Below are 25,771 nucleotides of genomic sequence, written 5' to 3'. Positions count from 1 at the left end.
ATAAGGAACCAAATCTACAGAGTTTGATAAGCCCTAACCAAATGTTAAAAGGCAAGACTTTTTTATAGACTTTCATCTCTGGCTTAATAAAGCTAGGTGAAATAATATAGAGACCATAAAGTCTTTCCTTGGTGCGAAGGACACCAGTTTGGGACAGCATTTTGACACAGAAAGTCAAGATCTTATATATTCTTCCAGCCAAATATTTTTTGGCAATGTTTTTCTGCGAAACATGATTAATATTTTCAAATGCAAAAATATAGGCTGATTTTATCTTTATCCATAACTATTTTTCATAATAATGAAGTAAAATATTTACAAAATACTGGATACATGCATCCTGCAGTATCTGTATACCCCAAAAAGTGCTCGACATATTAAACTCAGTGTCTTTTACTACAGTTCTCTTGTTCATCTAATGGCTTTCTAGTGCTGCAGCTACTAAAAATTCTTCAGCAGATGTTAACTGGACCACCAGTGCTAAGCTGATCTGCATCAGCAATCTTTCAAAACAGAACAATGTTTATATCAGAACATTCTTCACAAGTAGCTGATTTTGATGAGGGTTTGGGTAATAAAAATTTTTTAAATGCTGAAATTTTCTCTTGGTCTTTTGGAATGTCTCCTTCAACTGCTGCACAAATGGTTTTTTTCCTGCCTGTACCTGCAAACTTTATAGTACTGTGAATATTTATGCAAGGTTTGCTTCTCACAGGGATTCCTTTCACAGATATATGAATACCTACATGTAAAATAAAATTCATTTTACTTAACTACTGACATTTATATAGATATCTGAATAAAAAGGGTAATTCTTATGTCATTTATCATGCTGGAATATAAATAATGCAACCTCCATTAAGAAAGTGCAACTTGCACCCTCTGGCAGGCAGCCCAGGCAGCTAAGGAGTTGGTGGTATGGCTTATGTCTTCTCTCCAGCCTACTTGAACATACATGCATTACTGAGGGTATAAATAGGAAATGTAACTCTTCAGCACAGAAACTTTCTTGTTCAGTCAAAGATTGTATGTTAAGGTGCAAAGTACTTCTTTTTTTTTTCTCAGTCCTTACTTAAACCCATGAAAACGTAAGTGAGAAACTAGGTCTTAGTGTAGACTTTATGAAGCAGTTTTATGTGAAACACTTAAACTGCTACGGTGCTTTTTATGTGAAAAGCATTTGGCAAACATTATCTGTTTAATCCTCAGAAGATGAAAATGTGCACTTGTTATACTTCGCTACTTTATTAGGTCACTTTATTTTGCTTTATCAATAACCAATAAATAGTTCCCCAGAAGATGAGAGAAACAAGTAGCAGTCTAAATCCTGAAGAACTAAAGCATTCCTTGAAAGACTAACACCGAAGAGTGGAAATGATAAAGTTGGCATTTTAGTACCAATTGCAGAGGTAGCTACTGTACTGAAGGGTTCCTGAAGATCTGGAAAGCTGAAGACATTTTGTCAAAACCACCTAGTGATGTTTAAAGGAAAAAGTTGGTTTTGATACTTCTCTAGACATCAGAACAGTGTTGTGTTCTGTGGCAAAGCCAACAAGCACTAGGTACATGCTGTAAAATAAAGGCTGAGGAGAATGGTGAGAGTTACAAACCTACATGAAATGCAGAAGGGTAGAAACAAAACAAAACAAACAAAAAAATAATGCTCTCACTGCAAATTCACAAAAGATAGTGCTTAGGTATATGTCAAGAATAGACCCGGTAAGGATACTTTCCAAGGCCTTGTATCGCGGACTGCCAGACCTGAGAAATAAAAAATGACCAATGGGAAAATCTGAAGAATGAAAGGGAATAAAATACAGGAGATATGAACACAGATATGCAGCTGAGAAAAGACAGAAAGTGATGGAAATAACTTACTGGACCCATGTTATTACAGATAAGCAGGTGGAAAAAAATATCTATTGCTTATTTACAGAATCATACGTACAGCAGTTGTCCTACTGAGGCAAAGTTAAATAAATATTTGAGAAATTCAATAGATAATTCATCCCTACTGAAAGAAAATTACCATACTGAAGATGTTTTTCACATTCCTTATGTCTCTCCTAATTCAGGACATATAATTTCTGCCTTCGTAGCATAGCTCAGCAGGGTACTGATCAGGAGCTGCAAGAATAAGTCACTGGTACACAGCTCCTTGCAGCAGATGGCTTCCAACAACAGCTTCGTTGGCTGAACTTTCCTCCCATTTTTGAAGAGAAAGTCTGTTGCGTGTTGATGTGTGATCTGGATCCAAAGCTACTAAGTGACAGCGGGGATTCAGCTGCAGCTCCTACAATTCAGTGCTGTCTGCGTAGAATCTGTTTAATTTCCAGCAGTGTGAAACAGCAATTAAAAATGCTTCACTTGTTATTAAACACAGGAATTTGCAAACGTAATGTCTTCTTATCACATTATTCCAAACAGCTGAGCTGATGCATTAGTGTAAACTTTATTTTATTATTTCTTCAAAATGGGTAACCAGACTTGATTTAATACTTTTCTATGCAGATGATCCTGTTTCTCCATACACAAGCTGGTTACTGAATATAGTTGAAACCAAACAGCCGCATCCCCTGCCCATGCCATACAATGGAGGATGTTGGGCACCGCTTGTGGACTACCTCCCAGAAACTATCACACCCCGTGGACCCCTTCATAGGTGAGCAGTTTCTCATTCTGGTATTTCAGACAGCAAGGTGCTTCTTCTTACTGCTTGGCCAACACCAAATCAAACTTCCACACCACTCAGAACATCTGAAAATCACTCTTCAGTTTTCTGCTGTTTTCCTGTACTGATTCCTGCTGATCCCTGTGTTAAAATCAAAATGCAACGAAGGCTTGCAATTCTACCAGATTTGTACCAGAATGTCTGTTTACAATGTAGGACATCAAGACAAAACAGAAGAGGAAAATTTGTCTTTCTCAAGCTTCTGTGGCTGTTATTCATAACACATTTTTCCCCTTTATTTTTTATTCTAATGAGGCTATGCATATTCTGAAATTCCTCTTTTACATAATTTGTATTGACATTAACAGTGTTCTTTTCAGTAATGGGTACTTACCTGCTTAATACTGTAACTAAGGTACTTCAACATTAATCATACTGACAAATGCTACACATTTGAGAATGTGCAGATTGTTTATTTCTTATGAAATAATAGTTGGCATCTTGCTCTTTTCTCACCTCCAAGGGGTTTCAAACTGACCCTGTGATTCAATTTCCAGGTGCAATATTGCTGTCATCTTCATGACTGAGATGGTAGTGGACCACAGCGTAAGAGAAGACTGGGCCCTTCACCTCCCTTTGTTGCTACATGCTCTCTTTTTGGGTAAGACCAGCAGAACAAAAAAGAAAGTATAAATGTACTCCAGTCCTTTTATTTTAGTTTTGATGAAGCTCTGGAGTTTTGTTTCTTATTATGATTTCTTTAGTATGATTTCCTTAAAAAAAAAGGCCTGAGGCAATTACAGTCTGTCAGCCTCAAAACTTTGAAGCTTGTGAATATTTTGGCCAATTTCACTCAAATTTGAGAGATGGGTAGAAGTTTGAAGATGACTGACTTCCTAAAACATCTATAATAAATGTAGGGCCCACCTGGGAGTAAGGCAGATGAAACTCATCCTTTGTACGTTCGTGTTTGTGATGGGCAGCTGGCCAGTGTGTATATGTTTTACACGTGGACTACACACACAAATGCCATCTCTTGCCTTTGTGAAAATATTATGTAAGAGAGCCAACATTAATGTACTGCGGAGATAGTGAGGGTAGGATATGGATCACTGGAAAATAAGCTTCATTAATTTCACTGTTAATGGATTACTTCATCATCAGTGTTTTCCATTACATAAGTTTTCTGAACTTAGAGGCACTCCTTTTTCCCCACTGCTATGTCTGTTCCTTATCGTAACAACTCAACCGGAGGTGGTATGTTCCTTATCCTAGCTCTTAATATTATGAAAACTGCATGGCGTAATTTTTTAGCACACAGGAGTATTTAGCATTATAAAACCTCTAAGAGCAATGGCTAGGAGCGTGCTGGAAGGGGCTTCCAGGGTTGGTTTCAATAAGAGATTACACATGTATTCTTCAATTAAAAGTTCAATTTCCTTTTGTGGCTGCCCATACCATTTTTTTTTACTACTTTTTATGTTGGTGTTAACTTTTCAAGTGTAAGGGGGAGCCGAATGAGAAATAGCTAACTGTATGTATCAAATCAATAACCATCAACTGATCAAATAACCTCTTTATTATGATTTATAACAAGTTACTGTAACTGGCATTTACAGTTAGAAATTCTCAGAAGAAAAAATGAATAACTTAGGACAGGAATAGTATGCAGCAGGGTGGTTACTTCAGTTAAAAAAGCTGTAAGGAGCCATCAGGGAGCCATGCAAATAAACATATGCAGAAACACAGTTGTGATATTAGTAATCCATTATAAAAATGTCTTCACTGATTTGCTTGTGCAATAATGTTTCAACATTGCAGTATTTCATAAGAAACAAGTAGAAATTTGTGAATACCATTAAAGAAAGTCCTTTGGCTATGAGCTTCCAATTCTCAAATGTGGGATTGAAGTTGAATGCAAAAGCAAAGCGATAGCTAAAATGACATCATAGCCTCTGGGCTTCAAGTTCAGTTTCTCAAGAGCTGTTGTACCTCCTTTGGAAAGTTTCTATATTTTGTAGAAGAGCTCTGTTGTGATGGTGTAAGGAAGTTATACTAAACATGTTAGTCACAGGTATGATAGTGACTGAAAAATAAGTAGTTCTGTGTTGTTGGAATGAGATTGTGCAGGTGCATCTGACTGAAAACAAAACTGGAAATAATATGGTGGCTAGCTGGGGAGCCTGTATCCTTCTGTATATCAGAAGGAGTGGGACAGTACTGTAGTGAAATAGTTTTGCAGTATGCGTGCTTGTTTAATAGGCTATTGGATGGTGTGTAGTGCTGACAGTAAAGCAGCAGCAGACTGCTGCTGTGAACCTGCCTACATCAGTAGTGCTACATCAGAAAAGCACCGCTGTTTAAAAACTCTTTTGCAACCATTGTGAGATGAGTTGATCAGTAAGACTACTTTCCTGTGGAAACCTGTCCATGTGACAGAAGTTTACCCTCTTGGACACTCTTCCAAGTTAGAGAAGGGGCCAGTGCTGGAGAAGCACAAAGACTCAACTGTCCATCTCACTTCAAAGTTAACATATCTATGTCAATACTTGAGTATGATACTAGGGGTTAACTGGATTTCAGCCACAAGTGCCAATACAGAACTCATCTCCAACTAAAAAAACCTGTTACATCTTTTTCACTCCTGAAAGTGTATGTTAAAACAGGGTAGGATGAGATCCTGGAGGTGGAAGGAAATGGGAAAAGGAGAACAGGAGCAGGGAACTCAAGAAGCAGGAAAAGGGACAGACCCATTGGTGGTGCTTCTTTTGGAGAAGGCTGTGGGCAGATGGGTCAAACTGGGAATCACAGGGTATTCAAAGACCTGATGATAGAAGCCAAAGACGCACACCTCAAGCATGGCACCATGAGGAGATGCATTTTTGCAGGCCAGGCAAGAAAACACAAGAAAACCCGTGACTTGAAAGACCTGTTGGCTGCCGCCCCTTTGAGTGAAGAAGGGGCTGCTTTTTAAAGAGTATATCCTAAGAAGAGAGGAACTGAAGAAGAAAACAATTCAAATTTCCAACACCTAAACACAAGGAAGTATTTATAAATGTCCTGAAAGATACTGAAAGAGAATTGAAAAAAGCTTATTATCACACAGTGATGTTTATTTTATGAAAATCTGTTTCCTTTATGTTGGTAACTTGGGATTTATTCAGGTTATGTTAAAATCTGGGAGCACACAAACAAACAGCATTAGTGCTAAACTGGTCAGGGTCTTTCAGTGCTATATCTTTCGTTTCTGTTCTGCACCCTGAGGTAGTGGCTCATTTCTCATGCTTTCTGGTAGCTGAAGTTCTTTTTCAAGGGATTTTGTCTGTCAGTTCCTTTCTTTATAAATCAGTATCTACCTCATACAGTTTGCACGAGTTTTAAAACTGATGTCTGTGCAGGAAAGCCAGATACTCAGTTAAGCAAGGTAGATACATCCACCACCAAGAATCTCTTATCTTTTGAGGTTTTCCAGCCCTGGCAAATTAATGCTTCAGTGAGGCAGGATGCATGAAGGTATATTGCCACACATTGTTTTGAACCTCCTGTGTGGGACCTCAGCCTGGAAACTAAATATACACAAGCATTTGAAGTAAAAACACTAGTAACTGTGTCCGGAAATACTGCATCTTTTGTTTGTTTGCACTGTTGCCATGAACTGCCTTGGAATTTTTGCTATCTCTGGAATGTGAACTTGTTTATTATTGCTTCATATTCAGAGATTGCTGTAACCTTTTCTTTTAGGTCTTGACCATTACCGCCCTGAGGTCTTTGAACACAGTAAAAAGTTACTGCTTCACCTTCTGATTGCATTATCTTGCAATAGCAACTATCAAGCCATTGCATCAGTGCTTCTTCAGACCAGAGAGATGAATGAGATCAAGACTCTGACAGTACAACCAGCATACTTACCTGAATATCTTTATACAGGTAATAAAGCACAAGAAGAAGAGAACATTGCATTCTACTGAGAGCTTTTTCAAAGTAGAATGTCAAGGTTACTTTCCTAAAATATTAACTGTTTTGATAAATTAAAGTCGTAAAGTGGCAAATCCAAAGAGTTACTATAAATATTAATTCCATGAAAACTATCCTAGAGGTGCACCCAAATAATTATTAGATAACTTCTGACAGTGAGAAAGCTATCTGCTGTCAGGCAAGATATATAATGTAGAATTTTAAACATCAATATGGCTATTAACTTCCCAACTTCCTCCACAGGGAGTGAGGACTGCTTTAAATGAGGGCAATCAGTCCTCAACCTTCAAAAAAAAAAAAAAAAAAAAAAAAAGAATAAATAATTCCAATACTGGAAGAGCAGCAGGAATATGCAGCTCAGATGTTATATTCCTACATTAAATTTTACGTGTTTTATACCCTCCTTTATACCACAGATGCACTTATTTTCTGTCCTGAAATCTGTTTCTGCTTTATGAGGCTTACTTCAGATCTCTGCTGAGATGGATGTTCTGTTAACTTCTCGCAATTTACCTGGTTTTAAGGGATTAGTTGGGAGCAGTTACTTGAAAGCAGCCAGCTAGATTTACTGTTGCCATATAGTGTTATTAAAAGCAAGTTTACTGTTGAGATTTGAAGGAATCACAGGACCAGTGTAGAGTTATGGAGGTAGGCTTAGTTGTCTGGGAGAGGGTGAGGAACTTTACAGCACAGTGACAAATGAAAAACAAAGATTATCAAGTTAGTGGCATTTTCATCGTTCTTTAGGAATACAGCCAAAAGTAATAAATAGTTTGGATTCATATAGAATATTGATATCATTATTATTCTTTTATGGGTTACAAAAATTTGGTTTTAAAATAATGAGAAAAGAGAATTCAGTATACATATTTAAAATTAATAAATTAATTTGGCCTTTTTAGATTTCAGTCTGAATAAAGTCTGCAAAATTACCTCACACATGAATTTCCCTTCTGACTTGTGTACATCTCTTTTCCAACACATGTCCATGAATTATTTAATACAGAATAAAATTCAGTAATAAGATATTACTGCTTTTCTGCCAAAATGAAACACTCTTTTTATTCCTATCTCTGAAAGCATAATTGGTACTCTGTGTCTTGGCCTCTTGAGTCCAAAAAGATGTCAACACATTGTATTTGGATTCTTTTTTGATCAGCTAATTTAAAGAGTCAAAGTGTGAGTGAATAGCTATAGCGAAGAATCCTAAATAAAATACTTCAGCTCAGGTTCATTCCACATACTGCCAGGCAACGAAATTAGGAGACTGACTCCTAACCTGCAACAAATAAGCCCTTCTGCTCCCTGTCTTCTCACAAGGCCAATTTTTCTGTACATACGGCCTAAGATGACTAGCAATCTAACCTTAAGAAAACAGGTCTTAGTATCTAAATCCAGCTCTGAAGTTGCATGGCAAATTTTTGATCCAGCAGAACTCTTACTCAGTTGTTTAACCTTAATGATGAAAATATTTAATAAGAGCAGCTCAGTGTTTACAGTTAAAGGTGTTGAACAGAGGCCTTAAGCGTTGTGTCTTGGTTTCCATTGCATTTGTAAAATTAAGGACAGCATCTTTGTCCCAAAAAGTCCATCTTACAGAGGGCTTTTCTGTGTCCCACTAGCCAAAAAAAAAAATTTATCTTGACTGTGATGTTCTTCATTTCACATTGCATTCTGCACGTTTAAAAACATTACCATTTTCACTCCCGTTGGTGTTTGAGGGCTGTTGCATTCTGCAGGTTTCTCCTGTGGTTCCCCGTAGAAGGTTTCTGCTGCTGACTCTTTGAAGAGAGCTTCCTGGTGGACATACTCATCTCTAACACTGGCCCATCAGCACATTCCGTCTTTATCTCCTCCCTTTCTGCTGGCAGGTGGCTTTGACTTTCTGCGGGAATACCAGTCATCTCCGGTGCCAGACTCCGGCCTGAGCTCCAGCTCCACCTCCTCCAGTATCAGTCTGGGAGGCAGCAGTGGAAATCTCCCACAGATTACACAAGAGGTTGAGGACATGGATACCGCTGCTGAAACAGATGAGAAAGCAAACAAGTTAATTGAGTTTCTGACAACCAGGTAATGGAGACAAGTAGAGGTTACGTTTGTACTCGAAATGCATGGTTTCATGACTTCTCTTCAATTATCTTAAAAGACTCAAAGGAAAATGACAGAGATTTTATAGTAATTACAGACTCCCATTCCTCTTTTGTTGATACCTATAGTAGTAGGTAGGAATTTGAAGGCATTACAGTGTCAGGAACATGAGGAAAAATCTTGCCTGATAGCAATAAAATGTTTAATTGACTGATAGTATTATGTTCAACAGTAAGCTAATAGAAAAAGAGTTTTATTATCATACAAGTAGACAGGAGGTACACAGGGCATAGTGAAAGGCCATGGTGAAACTAATATTAACTACTGACTACAGCTGGCAGATCCTAGACACAATATCAAATTTAAAACCAGGGATTTGTTTTTGCTGCTCTCTAAATGGCATAATGTGCAATTTAAGTGAGAGGTTTTGTAAAATACAGCATAGGAATACTTATTTGCTTTATCTTGCTCATAAAACTCTGTTTGGTTGCATGTTTTCCAGGCTGTGGCCCTGGAAATATGTAATTGCATTTACAGTTTGCATGTTTTAACTGATTACATTTATTTCAGATAAAGCAATTTTGTACTTTGTTATGTATTTCTTTAAGGGCATTTGGTCCACTGTGGTGCCATGAAGATATCACACCTAAAAATCAGAACACCAAGAGCGCTGAGCAGCTTACTAATTTTCTGCGTCATGTTGTATCTGTATTTAAAGATTCCAAGTCAGGTAGTAATTTTTTTTTTTTGCTTCAATAACAAAAGAATATTCTTTCAAGGTCACACTGAATGTTTATCACTCTGATTTAGTAGATCTGCTTATGCAGAAACACAGTGTATTGTATGTCTTAAGAAGGTTGAATGACATATGAAATAATTGCTTTAAAAACATGTTAGATTGGACTACAGCTGAATGTTAAATCAGGCATTCCTTCAAAGTTGTTGTTGGAAAGCTTTTTGATTGATTGTTTAGTAGTTAAAAACTCCTCTATGGCCTGTTCGTGAAATAAATTGCAGTTACTAAGTAAATGTACTTTTGTTAATTGCTTCTGGCAATTAAATTTTAGTTTTAATTTATTATGCTTTTAGAACATAGGAGATGTACCAAACATGTTTTGAATACTGACACAGACTCTAATTAACAATCTTCCAAGATCAAAGCAGACTGGAGAATCAGTATTTATATTTAAGATCTTATCCAAAGACTACTGAAGCTACTAGGAAGACTTCTAATTCAGCTTGGCTTTAAGTCTGGGAGTGTTTAGAAGTTATTGCATTGCCACCAGTAAGAATAGTGTGTGACTTGAAAATTTGTCCAAGAATTGTAAAAAACTTGAAATCAGATGAAGAATTTAATTTTTTGCTGAACAAAACAGACCTTTCCAGACTCAGAATTTTGGTTTTGCAAAGTTTATTTTCTTACATTCTGTGTGAAATAAATGTAGAAATTGGGAAACTCATCCCAAACAAGACTTTTCTGCATCCCCATTTCTTACAGGGTTTGCAAGATGCACTACAGTGCATGCCCTCCCCATTGTGTTGGTTCAGTCTGTACATGATCCACAGTAAGGTCTATAATAATAATAAAAAAAAAAAAGAATGACATGCTATTCTTTTGCTTAGGTTTTCATTTGGAGCAGCATCTGAGTGAAGTTGCTTTACAAACAGCTCTTTCAAGCTCTTCAAGACATTATGCAGGTCGCTCTTTCCAGATATTCAGGGCCCTAAAGCAGCCCCTATCTGCACATGCATTGTCTGACCTCCTGTCAAGATTGGTGGAAGTTATTGGAGAGCATGGAGATGAGATTCAGGTATATATGTGTACATAATGCTTTGTAGTACTGTTGATTTAAGGTATATTTAATTTAAAGCTATGGTTTTAACAAGGAGTTCCGGAGTCAAGTGATGCGAGGTAGAATGTGGCCTTAAAAAAGGGTACCTCTGAATTCACCGAACCTGTATGTACCTTATCAAAGCCTTTCTCAGGCTGTTCAAATCTTAGATAGCACTATAGAGAACACCTAGAAGACCTCTAGTAATTGTTACTGAAAATTATATCTTCATTATGATCATTTTTTCCCTTTTCATATCATTAATTTGTGTTTAAGAAGCCCATCATCCTATCTGCTAATGTAATCTAACAACATGGGGTAGACACCACCTCATTTCTCAAATGATTACATATTTTAGAATAAAGAAATCCACACCATCCATAACAATACAAAACTTACGCTAACCTAACTTGACCTAGTCCTCTCTCAGTGAACTGAGATTTTCATTCACTTTAGCTGAACAAACCGTTCAGAGCCTATTAAGAGATTCACAGCTTAAATAAAGAGAACTACTAGCTCTTAATAAGAAATAGACTGACATCACTTCCATATTTTAACTAGGTAATGAAACTGCCACGAGATGACAGTAATATTCTGTCACAATAGCTTGTGCAGAATTTAAATCAGTGACCTGCAAGTCAGAGGTTCTGTATGCCATTACCAGTCCCCTGATGAGACGTGCTCTTCTTGCATGCCTTCATAGATCATTCAGAGGCAGAAAATAAAACACTTGTAGTGACTTCTAATGTTCAGGACAATGGCACTAGTGTGAATGTTGTTCTAGTTTCAGGAGAAATTATTTTCAGCAGATGACTTTGTTTCTTTTATGAACTGTATATTTTTGAATATTCACTGTTTTGAGTATCTTTGTTGAAATGGCTAACCTCATGCATTGGCAGGGGTATGTAATGGAAGCACTACTTACTTTGGAAGCTGCAGTGGATAATCTGTCTGATTGTTTGAAGAACAGTGATCTTTTGACGGTGTTATCTCGGTAAGAGCCTGTTCCCCTTACTATATCATTTTTTTCAAATTTTCATAATACTAAGTGCCGTTCTGTAATCTGACAGCATAAAATGATTTGATATGATTGGGATCATTTGTAACCTACATAGAACTAGACTAAGAGCATATGTCTGCCAAATTTTGCAACAGTTGAAATAATGTTGATATAATTAATGGAACCTTCCAATGCGTTGTGAATTCTGCCATGTTACCGCTTGGATATAATTTATTTAAATATCTTTGAAAAATACTGTCTTTTTCATACTTTGTGTTTTTGTACTGTATCCTTGAAAACATATGTACAAAAAATGGTGTTTTAGAATACAGATTTCATACATCCTTGTGTTCTCAAATGAAGTACTCCTCAACAACCCCTCATGGGTTGTTGTCAGTAAAACTAGAGTGAATTTTTTCCCATATGTAGATAACTTACGGATTTTGCCAGAGGCCTAGACCATCTTTATGAGACCCTTGGCCTTAAAGTAGACCATTACACATGACGGGAAATTTCAGACTCCTTCCATAACACAGCTGTTGACACTACTGAGGGGAAATTGAATGTCTATCCAACTCCTAATAGCAAGAACATAATGGGGAATGTGTTTAGAAAAGTTACTGTAAGCTACCAAGCTTTACACACAGGATAAAAACCAATATTCTTTACCTTAACACTACTGATTCCATAAAATCCTCCTCAAAAATTATAAACAGTATGGACCTACAGTATTATGAGTTGGGAATAGGGACAGAGAGTCAGGAATTAGCTGTTCTCCAGCCCAAATTTCCCTTTTATGTATCAACACAGATGGTTCATCTGTACAGATAATTGATAGCGATTGTCTAGACTACCCCATGAGGCATAAATCACTAGAATTGAAAATCCTCTGCTTTCTATAAACTATCTTAAAGAGATACTAGTATTCAGGCAGGGGAATGCAACGACGACAAGGTTTCTGAAGGACCTCTACTAGCAAAGGAAGTGTAGGCAACCACAGGACAGGTCTCTTGAAGGTAATGTAGCTTATTTGTCATTCTACTTAAGGTACACTGTTTTTAATTCCCACAGTTCTTCACATAGGTCCATAAACCATTGTACATTTTATCTACATGCTGTTCAGGTTTCTCCATTGATGAGGGCATTTTTAAGTACAACACTGCCATTTCATACCGGCACTTCCACAAGTCACTTCACAGCTCTGTCTCTCCTATCCCCTTGTCATTCATACCTACCGAGACTGTAGGCTATCCTGCTATGGTTTGGTGCAGCACCACAGGAACCTCACTTCAGTCATGTCTGTGGGCACTTCTGGAATAAAAACGACAGGAGGCATTAGACAGTTTGATGTTTTACTTTTCCTGTTTAAATATTTACATTTTGATAAGTACCTGACTTGCATCCAATATGTACAAGTTTCAAGCAGTGAATTCAGACATTACAATATATGCTCTATGTTTTGGGTTCAGTTCATCTTCACCAGATTTAACATCAAGCACCAAGCTGACGGCAAACCGGAAGAGCACGGGACAGCTGAATGTAAATCCTGCAAGCGGTAACACAGCCACTGCTGAACGAAGCCGGCACCAGAGGAGCTTCTCTGTACCCAAAAAGTTTGGAGATGTGGACAAATGCTCAGATCCACCCCGCAGTGCAACGCTAGACAGAATCCAGGCATGCACACAACAAGGCCTCTCCTCTAAAACCAGAAGTTCATCTTCTCTAAAGGACAGTCTCACTGATCCATCCCATATTAACAATCCAACCAACCTACTGGCCACCATCTTCTGGGTTGCTGTGGCTTTGATGGAATCTGATTTTGAGTTTGAGTATCTGATGGCATTGAGGTTACTGAATAAACTTCTGGCTCATTTGCCACTAGATAAAGCTGAAAACCGGGAGAAGTTAGAGAAGCTGCAGGGGCAGTTGAAGTGGGCAGACTTCTCAGGACTTCAGCAGCTACTCCTGAAAGGATTCACCTCCCTTACTACCACTGATCTCACGCTACAGCTCTTCAGTTTGCTGACACCAGTGTCTCGAATATCCATGGTGGATTCCTCTCAAGCTATAGGTAAAACCAGTATACTTTTCATTTTTTCAGTTTCTATTGCTTTGACGTTTGATGACAGACCTCTTTAGGCTACTTGCATAAAACCAAAAATGGCACTTTGTCTTTTAATATATAATAATCTAGTCTTGCTTTGGATTTAGTTTGCTTTTTAAAATTTCATAGCAACATAACATGTTTCTGGAAAGTGAATCTATTGCACAAAAAGTTTAGGAGGAGAGCGGTCATCTATTATTCAACATTTCACCTTTAGGGCTCAGCAGCATATACAGTTTCTGAGTGCTGATAAAATAACTATGTGTAAAGAGATACTGACAATTTTTATAACCTATTTTGGCCACTTTTTCTATTGAATTATTTTCAGAATTGCAGATTATTTGATTTTAAGTTAGCTTCATGGGATTTTCATGGGATTTTTAATTAGAGCTTCATGGGATTTTTCTTAGAAGTGTATGTATTGAAAATTCCTGTATGCTTTTTAGAGTAACTACAATAGCACAGTAATGAGTGAGGAGGAGAGAGGCCTAGGTTTTAAGGAAGTAAGGTAACATTCTGAAATTTTAAATTATTTAGTTGAGCTTTTGACCACTTCGTAATTATATTTCTTGAAGAGAGTTTCTGTACTATTCCAGATTTTTATTCTTCTTTCTGACAGAAACACAGATGTTAAGACAATTCTGCAGGCCTCACAACTAAGTCATAGCAAGCTTAGACACAGAGTAAGGAGACAAATGCAATGAACAGCCTGTTCTCTAAGCACCCATGTGGTGCATATGTTCCAGACTTTGGCTGGGCAATTCACACATGGACTGTGAAGGTACCATCTGGAGGTATCTTCTTCTTTTCCCCACGTATAGAGGAAGCCTAAGGAAGTTTTGTTCCTAACTTAGGCCACTTATTTAATTACGTGAAACCAAATGACATGAATGGTTAGAATATTATTTTTGTATGTTCAGATTATTTCCAAAAAACTGATTATGTCTGGTTACAATTAGTTGATTTCTAAGCTCTCAGCTCCCACCTGAACTGGAGCAGCTTTTGTTACAGCTCCTCATAACAGCCACTGCCTGTAGTTCATCGACTTGAGCCAGCTGTAAGTTGGTGCAGAAGATCTGAATCCCAGCTCATCGGAGCCTTTACACTGATGACAGGGGCTGGCACTTGGTGCAGGAGCCATTTCCTAGCTTCAAAAGCACCCATTTGAGAAGTTTCATCTGATTACTTATATCAGAATTTTGATTCAATATTATTACTAACTGCAACAGTGTGAAACAATGGAAGCTGTGTGTGTCAGCCTGACCAAAACTGTTGTTTGTTTAACAATACTCTCTGAATTTCTTTATGTGTTTTAGCAGCAGTAATCAAAATGCCACCAGTTAAAACTGTCAGTAAGCCCATTAACTGGAAAAGATAAAAATACTCTCTAGTAAGAATAAAGCATATACTTCTGTGAGATATTTTACTCTGTAAATAAATACCTGTTTCTGTGGTGTTATTTGTAGAAATGGGATCATGTTTTATGACAGTACTGGTACCTAACTGATAGATTGGATTTTCAAATTAAGGCCCCTTTTATGAAGGATGTGGTGTGGCCAGTGGTGTGAACAATTTGACAGAGTTTGAGTCTATGTGTAATGTAATATTGAAACTGTGATCTCCCATAAAATACCATCTTAAAGATCTCTGGGGCTGTTAACATTGGGAATATCCATTTTGTTCTTTATTTTCCTGTTCTAGGGTTTCCACTGAATGTTTTGTGTCTTCTGCCCCATTTAATTCAACATTTTGACAGCCCAAACCAGTTTTGTAAAGATGTAGCTGAAAGGATTGCACAGGTATCAAAATTATTTACTGTTTTGTACATCCACAGACCTTTAAAATGCAGTTGTTTTGTTCTTAACATGTGTTGACATTTATATTTAATTAGGTTTGTTTGGAGGAAAAGAACCCCAAGCTATCAAATCTTGCACATGTCATGACCCTTTATAAAACACACAGCTATACAAGGGACTGTGCTACCTGGGTAAATGTGGTCTGCCGTTACCTTCATGAAGCATTTGCTGATATTACTTTGAGTATGGTTACGTATTTGGCTGAGGTAAGTTTTCAAAGAATTTTTGCTGTCTTAACTCTTTTGTTGTCTAATGACCCAAAGAGATGAAGTGTTGAACATTACAGGGAGCTCTGTGTAGCTGTTATTTTTAATGAAAAGTAAAGAACAGAATTTAGCAGAAAGAAACAGAATTGCTGTAAGAAAGTAATGCTTCTAATAGCCAGGCTCACTGCCAAAGGATCTAAGAAAACTCTGCAGGCATCTCTGATACTGACTATCCACACATTTTCAGAGCCTGAGAGGCCAGGCTGAGCATCCGCATTCAGACTTCAGAGTAAGCTTGGCCCTGCTGCCACAAGCCACAATTCCTCACCATGTTTGCACGTGGGGGCTCTAAGTAACAGTCATGTCAGATCTTGACTGATGGTGAAAGCCATGACTGTTCTGTAAGACACCAGAACAGGACCTTGAGGTTTTCCTGTCTGTTTTCAAGCTCAGAGACTCTGAAGAACATTAGCTCTTCAAACAGGACAACTCTGATTCCTCTGGAATCAAGCATTTTATTCATAGGCAAACTTGTATTTCTAATTTTAAAATGCTGTAAAAATTGAGGGTTAAAATCTTTCTCCTTTGCTTTCCCAGCCTTAGGAAAGCATCTGCCCCTCTGCTTTCCTTGCAGTGCTGTGTGCACAGTTCTTGACACCTCTGAAAAGGCCATTGAACGTGATCTTGCTCCCGTCAAAATGGGCGCACGTGTACAGAGAATCTTTGTTTGCACTTTCCCCTTGTTGCAGGTTGCCACAAGGCTACTATACAAACAGCACGTCGGGCAGGTTTTTGACCATAATTAAGGCACATTCCTCACATAGCACCATCATCACAGGATGACAGCACAGTAGGCATAACTTCCTTCCTCTGTATTTACATTGACTGCAGCTGTGCTGAGTCACGTCTGGGGAGTATTTGTATGGGTGTAGGGTAGCTGCCAGTCTGGTGGAGGAGCAAGGGACAAGAAACCATCTTGTTTGGCTGGCTGTGGCCATGAAAAGGGTTTTCCAGAACGGCTACGAGATTTGGAAGTGCAAAGGAGGCAACTCTTTCGATGAGCAGCAGACAGCCCAGGCAACTTAAGTTCTGAGTTAACTGCTGCTTCAGGAAAGGGACAAACTTAGCTAACAGACTGTGGAACCCTAGACCCAGAAAAGCCCTGGATAGTTTCCATACCCAAGAGAGGAATCCACAATTTTTCAAAACAGTTTGTGTGAACCCAAGTCAAAGGCTGAGAGTAGTTATGATTTCATTTTCTAAATGCAGTGGAAGGTCTTTGTACTCAAACTCCCTGATCCAAGTGATGTGTTATCTAAACTTCATCGTGCTGCTGGTTTTGTTACTTCTGGTAGCAAAAGAATTCTTATTGTTCTAAATGCATTTTAAAGTTGTTGTTTCTTCATTATATTGCAATGCTCCTTCTCATGAGAAATTCATGATGTATTCAAATATACACTTGGACTATCAAGAGACACATACACTAATTAGAGAAAATGAAAACTGTCAAAGTCCACAAATGTTTAAAGTTTAAGGGGCAAGAGCTGTTTAAGCCAAAGGATTCTATTGACAACAAATCTATACAAACTGGAATGGAAATTAGAAGCTTTCAGAGATAAAGTTCCTAGGACAGCTTTCTAAATAGCAGTAGAGACAAAAATCCAACTATTTCCCAGGAACTCCTTTTCCTTTTACAAAAGTGATTATATGATACAACAGCCTCTATCAGAGAACACAGAATTTCTTCCTCTCATCCAGCAAGTTTCTTCCTGTCCTTCTTCCTACACTTAAATGCTATACCAGCTGATGTGCTGGGTAATACAAAGTTATTTACAAGGACAGACTCAAGATTGTAATGGAACACAAGAAAAAGACTATAATTCTGCTTCGAAGAACAATTGCTAAGCACATTTATCTCTCAGTAAAAGTATCCATGGACTGGAGCTGCTTGCCATATAATACATTTAATTTAAAATGTCTTGCTGTCTTTTTCCAGAGGAATAGGGAAATAATAGTGAGTTCTGTCTGTTGTGCTAATAGCGAAGTTTGTGTACTTTGTTCTATGAATCACTAATTCCTGCTCCTTTTTACCAATTAAAGAAATCAGAAGATACTTAGTGGGATTACATTGTCTGCCCGACCTGAGCAGTTCATTTCAGCTGGCACGAAGCATTATCATTCAGTAAAAAGAGAAGCCTTGTCATTTGGGCCACTGAGGGCATTTAGTAAATTGTTAGTGTCCACTTGGGTAACAGCTGACATTTTTCTCTAATGGAGGATTAATGACACAAGATACCGTACTTTTTTTTTTTTTAGAAGTAATTTTTTCTAGATCTTCATACTTGTAGTAACCAGTGGTAGAAGAATGTTTTGTTCACCTACATGGAAAGATAGATTCTAATCTTGGAGCTTCTGGTAAACTCCAGCAATAACATTTGACTGCCTCTGAAACTTGTGGGGAGGGACAGTACCTGTCACCAATGAAAGAACTTGCTACTTTCCAGGAAATTTTCAGCTAATTCAAACATGTGCAAACATAGCATGTCTGTCTGTATGCCTCCTGAATTACTGTCGTGTATCTGCTAGAGCACAGTTGCATTTCCAAGGCACATTGTAGTAGTCCAGGATATACATTCAGGTGTTCCAAAATTCCGGGATTTAGATCAAGCCATTCCTTGTATTAGCATCTACAGTAAAAGAACCCAGGGACTCCATCTCCTCCTTAACAGAAAATGTTTGGCAGTTACAGCCAGTGAGCACTGGCAGCGAAGTATATTTGGATGAATATATATTGATGTCTGAATAGTAGCAGTTTTGTTTCTTCACTTGTTTTCTTTTTTTTCCATGACTTTCAGCAAAGGTAGAAATAAAAAAATACTCCCCTGTTTTTATTGGGTGTGTTTTCCCAGTCACAGTGTAAGTCTTACCTGCCGGTTTACTTAACTGCTGAATCTGTTTTCTGAATAAGTTAGGGCGGGCATATATAAAAATGTATGTTTCATTATCAAAACAGACTGGCATTTGGCTCCCAATTTAAAGCTCTACTTTTATTTCACACTTTTATCATTATTGCTTGTAAAATGATTATAAAATGCTATTGCAAAATCAGTGGGTGAAGAGAGATAAATCATACAAATGGTATTCATAAGACTAGTAGCTTTTTCCTTAAGGAGAAATGCCTCAAAATTTCATTATATCCACCTTTCTTTTTAACAGCTGCTAGAAAAGGGCCTTCCCAGCATGCAGCAGTCCCTCTTGCAGATGATCTACAGTCTTCTCAGTTATATGGACCTGTCAGCTATCCCTGTGAAACAGTTTAATGTGGAAGTGCTAAAAACTATTGAAAAATATGTACAGGTAAATACCATATCTTCTTTATTTTAAAATTTAATATTTAATAAGTTGTTTTCTTTGTAAGAATTTAGGACAAGGTTAGCAGGGAGGACTGAGACTATCCACCATGATATCTAATTTATAAACATCCTACTGCCTAATAGGCTCTGTGTCTCCAGATAAGATGCTCAGCTGTGTTCATTGTGTAGTAAGGGTTAGGCTGTGGCTATACTGATTCAAGAAGCAAGCTTAATGCCAGGCAGACCACTTTTTAATTATTAGTATGAGGCACTTACCTTCAGAGGTAAGTGAGTATAAGTACTTACCTTCAGAGACTTCTGCACCAAACTCTTGGCAAGTGGTAAATACACATCTCTACTAGGAATTCGCAGCGATAAAGTGCCTGTGTCAAGTCAGTTTTTCTGTTAAACAGATGGGGAATCTGAAATGGCCCCTATATTCCCAATGATCAAGGCATTCAGGTGGGAAATTTTAAATCCTTTGTCTGCCAAATTGGCAGGTCTCCTGCTTTGCAGGCTAGTCCCCTAACCTCAGGCAAGGGGTTTGGTCCCTCCTGTTGAAATTATTCTGGAAGTATATACCTTGGCACTGGCCAAGAGAGAGAAAGAATAGTATTGTTCCCATTCCACATTTTTATTACGTGTCAAAAAAATGTCTGTAAAGTGTAAATAATTTTGAATGTGTAAATCTTTAATTTGCTAATTAAACATAATTATTTCTAGAGCATTCACTGGAGAGAAGCCTTGAATATCCTGAAGTTGGTAGTTTCTCGTTCTGCCAGTTTAGTTTTACCATCATATCAACACAGTGATCTTTCAAAAATGGAAATACATCGGGTGTGGAACAGTGCTTCCAAGGAGCTACCGGGGAAGACTTTAGAGTTTCATTTTGATATTTCAGAGGTACTATTTGTAATTCTGCTACTTAAAACCTTACTTCTGTCATTTGATAATTCTTAAAACGTGTTGTAGCTTCTTAAGAAAGTAGAAAACTTGTGAAAGAAAGGAAAGCTATAAAATGGAAAATCTCTTAAATTCTCAGTCCACGCTGACATATATAATGATATATTTAGTCACTGGAGGGTTTTTTCTGTATTTGCATTGGATTTTTTTTTTTGAAGGAATTTTTGGTTGTGTTTAAAAGTCCCTGCTAGAAAAGCTATGTTGCAGTTACACCAACTGTAATATGTAAATACACTATGTGTATAATATATCTCCCCCAAGCATTTTATACTTGGATGCCAATGTTCACTGTCCTTTAAGACAGTACTGCCTGGCTTCTGACTGAACTCTTTTACAGCAGTGTTTATCCTGCAAATCCTATACACCTCTTAACTTTATAGAACTGAATGGTCCTGTTGACTTTAGTGGGCAACTCACTCTGTTTATAGTTATGTACCTGCATGATTGCTCACAGTATTATGGAATTTATAGAGATAATAGTGAGATTTTGGGTTAAAAGGAAATAGGAACATAAAAAGGCATCTCGTATTATTGTTACAAAGGGCTTTTTCTTGTTGTTTAATGTACGGTGGCGTCACAGTCCCTGGGGGTGTTTAAGGAAAGGTTGGACGTGGTGACCTAGGGAAATGGTTTAGTCGGTGATATTGGTGGTAGGGGGACAGTTGGACCAGGCGATTGTACAGGTCTTTTCCAACCTCAATGATTCTATGTAGAAACATGGGGGAAGAAAAGGGGGGGGCGGGGGGCAAGAAATCTAGATTTGAAATAAATTTCATAAGCCTTCTGCTTTCTGGTTTTGTTGTTGGCGTTGTGTGTGTTTTTGGCTACTTCCTGTGTTATGAACTATTTTGTCAGTTGTTTTGAATGTTAGCTATTAGGGAACAGAATCACTTGCTAGTAGGTATGGTAATAGCCACTGCAATTTCACAGTGGAAAGTCACGTACATACAAATTGATATGAAATTTGTGAATCCCTTGTTTCTCCCATGCTTGTGATCTTCATAGTAATCTTTTCCTGCAACTTAAGTAGCAGGCCTCATTGTAAGTTCACCCAGGAGCATTGCGTTAGTAAATAATTACTCTCTATTTAAGACTCCAATTATTGGGAGGCGGTATGATGAGCTGCAAAGTTCTTCTGGACGAGATGGTAAACCTAGGGCAATGGCTGTCACCCGAAGCACTTCTTCAACCTCATCAGGATCTAACTCCAATGTCCTTGTTCCTGTGAGCTGGAAGAGACCACAGTACTCTCAGGTAAACTCTTTAAAGTAGCACACTATTTACAAGTTGCACTTGGAGCAATTGAATTACCGCACACTGGGCTCCAGACTGGCTGTGGAGTGGCAGCACGAGCATCTGATTGTGTGTGCTGAATTATCTTTCTCTTAGATTCAGAAATGGACTGCTGTGTTTGTTTTCTAATACAGCCTTCTTTCAACCTGTAGGAAATGCATCTAAGACCTCACTGTCACATTTAGCTAAAACTAACAAGTGAGTCCAGGTGTTAACAAGGAGAGCAGATAGACAGCAAATGCATTTTTCTAACTGTTGTTTTCTTGGGAAATAGATAAAAAGAATTCCTTGGAACAGTTATCCTAAAAGAGATGTTTGATTACATTATTGATTTTTCATTAGCTGCCAGTTAAAATAAAACCATGAAGAATAACTGTATTTATTTTTTTTTTTTTATATATATGTAGCAGATTATACAGGAGTGACTCAGCCTTCAATTCTGCAAAACATAATTATGTATATGCTTAATTTTAAGGTTCTGAACTGTCCTTTTGAAGTGATCCACAGGATCTAATGTTTTCTTATTATGCTCAATAGAATTAATAGGCTAATTTTAAAATAATGAGCACCAAAATAATTAACTGCTATTTTTATTTTTACTTGTATGCACAGTTGCTTTGAAAACAACCCTGTGAAGACTGAATGACTAATTCTTTGTCTGGTTCCTTCTAATTAAAAATTGTTAATGTACGTTTGTAGCCACCAGGAGAATGAGTGCTTTAAAAAAAATGCTAACTTGAGAAACATCTTGTTTTCTAGAAAAGGACAAAGGAAAAGCTGGTACATGTCCTTTCTCTGTGTGGTCAGGAAGTTGGGCTGAGTAAAAACCCTTCAGTAAGTAGCCTTGTATTGACCCTTTCTGTATTTCATTGTGCCCAAAACTTTAAATGTAAAGAACTCTATTTCCCAGTGTTGTTGACCCGATTTGTGTAATTTAATGTCACATTACAGTCATTCTAATTTACCCTGGTCTATGCTGCATTTCTCACCGTATAGACCGGTGGGTAAATGGCCCTCCCGCTTAAAGATTATTTACTTACAGAGCTACATTCTTTTTTTCTGTGTCAGATGTGATGTTATGGGCTTTATGTATGACAGCTCAGCGGGTAGAGAGTAATGATCTGTAGTATTACCAATCTAAAGCCTTTATAGAGTACAAAATTAAATTACAGAATTAAAACTGAGGTGGGATCTGATTTTTCTATTTGATACTAGTTGTAACTGTACTCTTTAAAAAATAATATTGTCTGGTGCTAGGAAATAAGCAATAGATCATCCAAAGTAGGAAGTTCTAGAAATAATTATTAAATATTCTCTACAGAGAAATGAAAATTTCTGAATTATTTTGAATATTATTTATATATCATTTGTACTATGGTGCAAGATGGAGGCCATTGCATCTTCACAACTAAATTGGACATATAATTATTTTTAGTAAGAAAGGAAAAATTATAGCATGTTGTGTTTTCTAATCTTGACATATTTTTGAACATCGTTTTTAACTAGAAGCTTTTTGATGAACTTATCTCATCCCTTTGACAGTATTTGCTTTGCAAAATCCTCTGAATTTTGTTCTTGTAAATGTATACAAACATCCAGGCAATATCCATCTGCAGCCATTAGGAGGTAGCTGTAATATTCTTGGACGCGTTCCTGCAGTATGAAGTTGTTTCTTTGTACAAGTTTAATCTGAAGGCACCTGTCCAACATAAATAATAAAGAGTGTTCTAAAAATACTCAGTGAAGGAATTAGGTGTGTACTGGAAATACAGTCTTCCGAATAACCAATTACAGCTTTTAGGAAGAAACAACCGGAGTGAACAGCTTGTTACAAGAGAATTCCTTTGAATTGTAGGTGATTTTTTCTTCCTGTGGTGACTTGGATCTGATTGAGCACCAGACAAGCTTGGTGTCCTCAGAAGACGGAGCAAGGGAGCAGGAGAACATGGATGATTCAAACAGTGAACAACAATTCAGAGTCTTTAGGGACTTTGACTTCCTAGATGTTGAGCTGGAAGATGGGGAGGTACAGTATATTTTCTCTGAAACAGCTCTTTTATTAAAACAGTTTGCTATTCTTTGTACTACAGACTGTACTCTTCTTATAACAGAAAACTAACTGTTTAACTATAAACTTTACTTTGAGTTGAGATTATTTATAATGTTCACTTAGTGTTTACTTCAGTAGCATAACAGTAACAGGCTACCACACCCTTCCTTTCTGAATCAACTTTAGGAAACACTGCGAAACTGTTACTGGAAGATAAAGCCTCTGTTCTAATACCTTTTAAGTGACTTCACTCTCAAGTGAATTTATTTTAAATACAATTTTTAAATGTCTAAATTATTAATAAAAATATATTTGCAGATTAAAAAAAAAAAAAGGTAATTTGTTCCAAATCTGTTGGTTTGTGAGTAACCTACAAAATATGAATTCAGGCCTTCAGGCTGTTATTACTCTTAGAAATGCTGATGAAATCACTAATGCTTGGAGAGAGGTAACTTCTCTGCTTAGGTGTCAGTGATTTCATGATTTCATGCAGGAGCAGAACCCTGGGGGCCCAGATCAAGTCTTGACAGGTCAGCTCATCTTTAGCTGAAACTGATGAAGGAAAAGTTGAAGAAATGCTAGAATTTGGGGGGGCTGCACTCTTTAACTTTGCTTGTTTCAAATTTGGAGCACTTTCTGTTTGGGTGCCAAACAAGTCTAACAATTTTGTTGCTATTTAAATGTTCAGAAATTGTTAGCTCTTTTGATGAGTGCAAATGCTCATCAAATCTGACGGTTTAATCAATACTCTTATCATAAACTGGACTAAGTTTTTTAAGTGGATTCTCCCAGGCATTGCTCTTAACCCTGATCAGAACATGTGTACAGGAAGAAATAATCAGTTTATCCCCTAGTAGAATTACAGTAGTAATATTTAAGGTGATATTTAACTGACCCCTTACCTGTGAACTCAAGTACATCTAAATTTAACTTTTTTTTACCAATGAAGAGAAAGGATGAATGAAGGAAGGAGATTGTCACAGGAGCCCTTAGTATCCAAGTCAGGAATCTCCTGTCAAAGTACAGTTATTTAGGCTCACAGTTGTCCATTGCTTTGCTCAAAATAAAATAAAAAAGCAGGTGACGTCAGAGGTTGAAAATATATTATGAAGGAGCTTTATTTTGCAAACGACGACAAATAACAGAACATTAATGCCAGGTTGCTTTGTCAAAGAAATGTACTGGCTGCAATTGTTTCTGTCTCAAATACTTTCAAAATATTTAAAGGAATTGGGGCTAATTATCATAGAATAATTGTTTGTCCAGTGAGTGATATTTAGGAATTTCTTCTTTCTCTTCAGCAGTTAAAAGCATATACGTATTACATATAATTGTGCAGAACAATTCCTATCCAAAAGAGTTCACCCTCATGGACTGTGATCCTGCAAAGATTTGAGGATAACTTCAAGACTGAGGCCTGAATTAATCAATATATTGATTGTCTTAAGTTGGTTGTGAAAGAGATACTAAACTGCTCAAGTTTTATGTGAAGTATAACTAAAAATATCATTTTTTACATAATGTAGCTCTGAAATTGCCATGGATCTGAAACCTTGCATTCCAAGGTCTTGTCCTACCTGATTTACTACTATTTTAGTGAAATAGATACCTCAGCCAAATTCAAACCTGGAAGAAGAAGCTATATCTCTAATGACTCAATTGAAATCAGGTCTGAATTTGATATATTCATTAACATGAGTAAAACAATGTTGGAAAACTTAAACTAGCAAGAACACAAATAGACTTTCAAAAAAAAATGATTTAAGCAGGTCAGTGATGCTTTTATCACCCCCAGATCAAAAAATATACTTTTTTGAAACTTCATAGAGATGTGAAGATGAGTAATGAACATTTTCAAATTTAAAAGATAGGCTGAAGAGTTGAAATTTTTGTGATAACATTAGTTATAACTGTAGGTAAATGTTTGTCTATGATGTCTTTAATACAGTAATTTTACATAGATTCTTTCTATTTGTTTTTCTATCTGTTATATCTGCTACCCAGGAACTTCAGGTAAGAATGCTACTTGAACTCAGATGTGCTAGTATATGTTATGTCTTCTTGCAAACTTGTATTATAAAATAACCTCATAGTTTTTTTGTTGCCCTCCCCCTCTTCAGCGTGTGGGTGGGGGGGGTAGTTGTGTGCTTGCACTTCTGACAGTGCTTCATATTTCTGTCTTGTATTAGAAATATTTTTTAGTTCTTTTTCTAAAAAATAAATTTTAAATGACATTCTGATTCATTATGATGTTTGGTTTTGACATTTTCAATGGTCTTGACAAACTTTGAAATATCTTAATTCTAGTATCACCATTTCAAAATTGGGCTATTTCATCTCTGCATAAAAACTGTGTAAAAACAAAAGAACTTAATTATTT

At 37.1% G+C, this 25,771-nt stretch overlaps 1 protein-coding gene across 2 annotated transcripts in view; it reads left to right on the top strand.

Annotated features, from left to right (window-relative positions):
- FRY (FRY microtubule binding protein) overlaps window positions 1-25,771 on the top strand; it is a 164,922-nt gene that overhangs the window by 109,128 nt on the left and 30,023 nt on the right. Inside the window, exons 37-52 of one of the 2 annotated variants that reach the window (XM_050715879.1) lie at window positions 2,512-2,662; window positions 3,229-3,332; window positions 6,413-6,598; window positions 8,518-8,716; window positions 9,343-9,464; window positions 10,358-10,545; window positions 11,466-11,560; window positions 13,036-13,637; window positions 15,372-15,469; window positions 15,562-15,732; window positions 18,949-19,089; window positions 19,809-19,988; window positions 21,141-21,302; window positions 22,101-22,175; window positions 23,197-23,367; window positions 25,396-25,404. In XM_050715879.1, the coding sequence (XP_050571836.1) occupies window positions 2,512-2,662; window positions 3,229-3,332; window positions 6,413-6,598; window positions 8,518-8,716; window positions 9,343-9,464; window positions 10,358-10,545; window positions 11,466-11,560; window positions 13,036-13,637; window positions 15,372-15,469; window positions 15,562-15,732; window positions 18,949-19,089; window positions 19,809-19,988; window positions 21,141-21,302; window positions 22,101-22,175; window positions 23,197-23,367; window positions 25,396-25,404 (2,654 nt within the window). The remainder of the gene's footprint in view (window positions 1-2,511; window positions 2,663-3,228; window positions 3,333-6,412; window positions 6,599-8,517; window positions 8,717-9,342; window positions 9,465-10,357; window positions 10,546-11,465; window positions 11,561-13,035; window positions 13,638-15,371; window positions 15,470-15,561; window positions 15,733-18,948; window positions 19,090-19,808; window positions 19,989-21,140; window positions 21,303-22,100; window positions 22,176-23,196; window positions 23,368-25,395; window positions 25,405-25,771) is intronic. The other variant, XM_035542616.2, reaches the window with a different exon arrangement.

The sequence above is a fragment of the Cygnus atratus genome, chromosome 1 (assembly GCF_013377495.2).
Source record: "Cygnus atratus isolate AKBS03 ecotype Queensland, Australia chromosome 1, CAtr_DNAZoo_HiC_assembly, whole genome shotgun sequence".
Lineage (NCBI taxonomy): Eukaryota > Metazoa > Chordata > Aves > Anseriformes > Anatidae > Cygnus > Cygnus atratus.
This window is presented reverse-complemented; position numbering and strand designations above follow the sequence as displayed.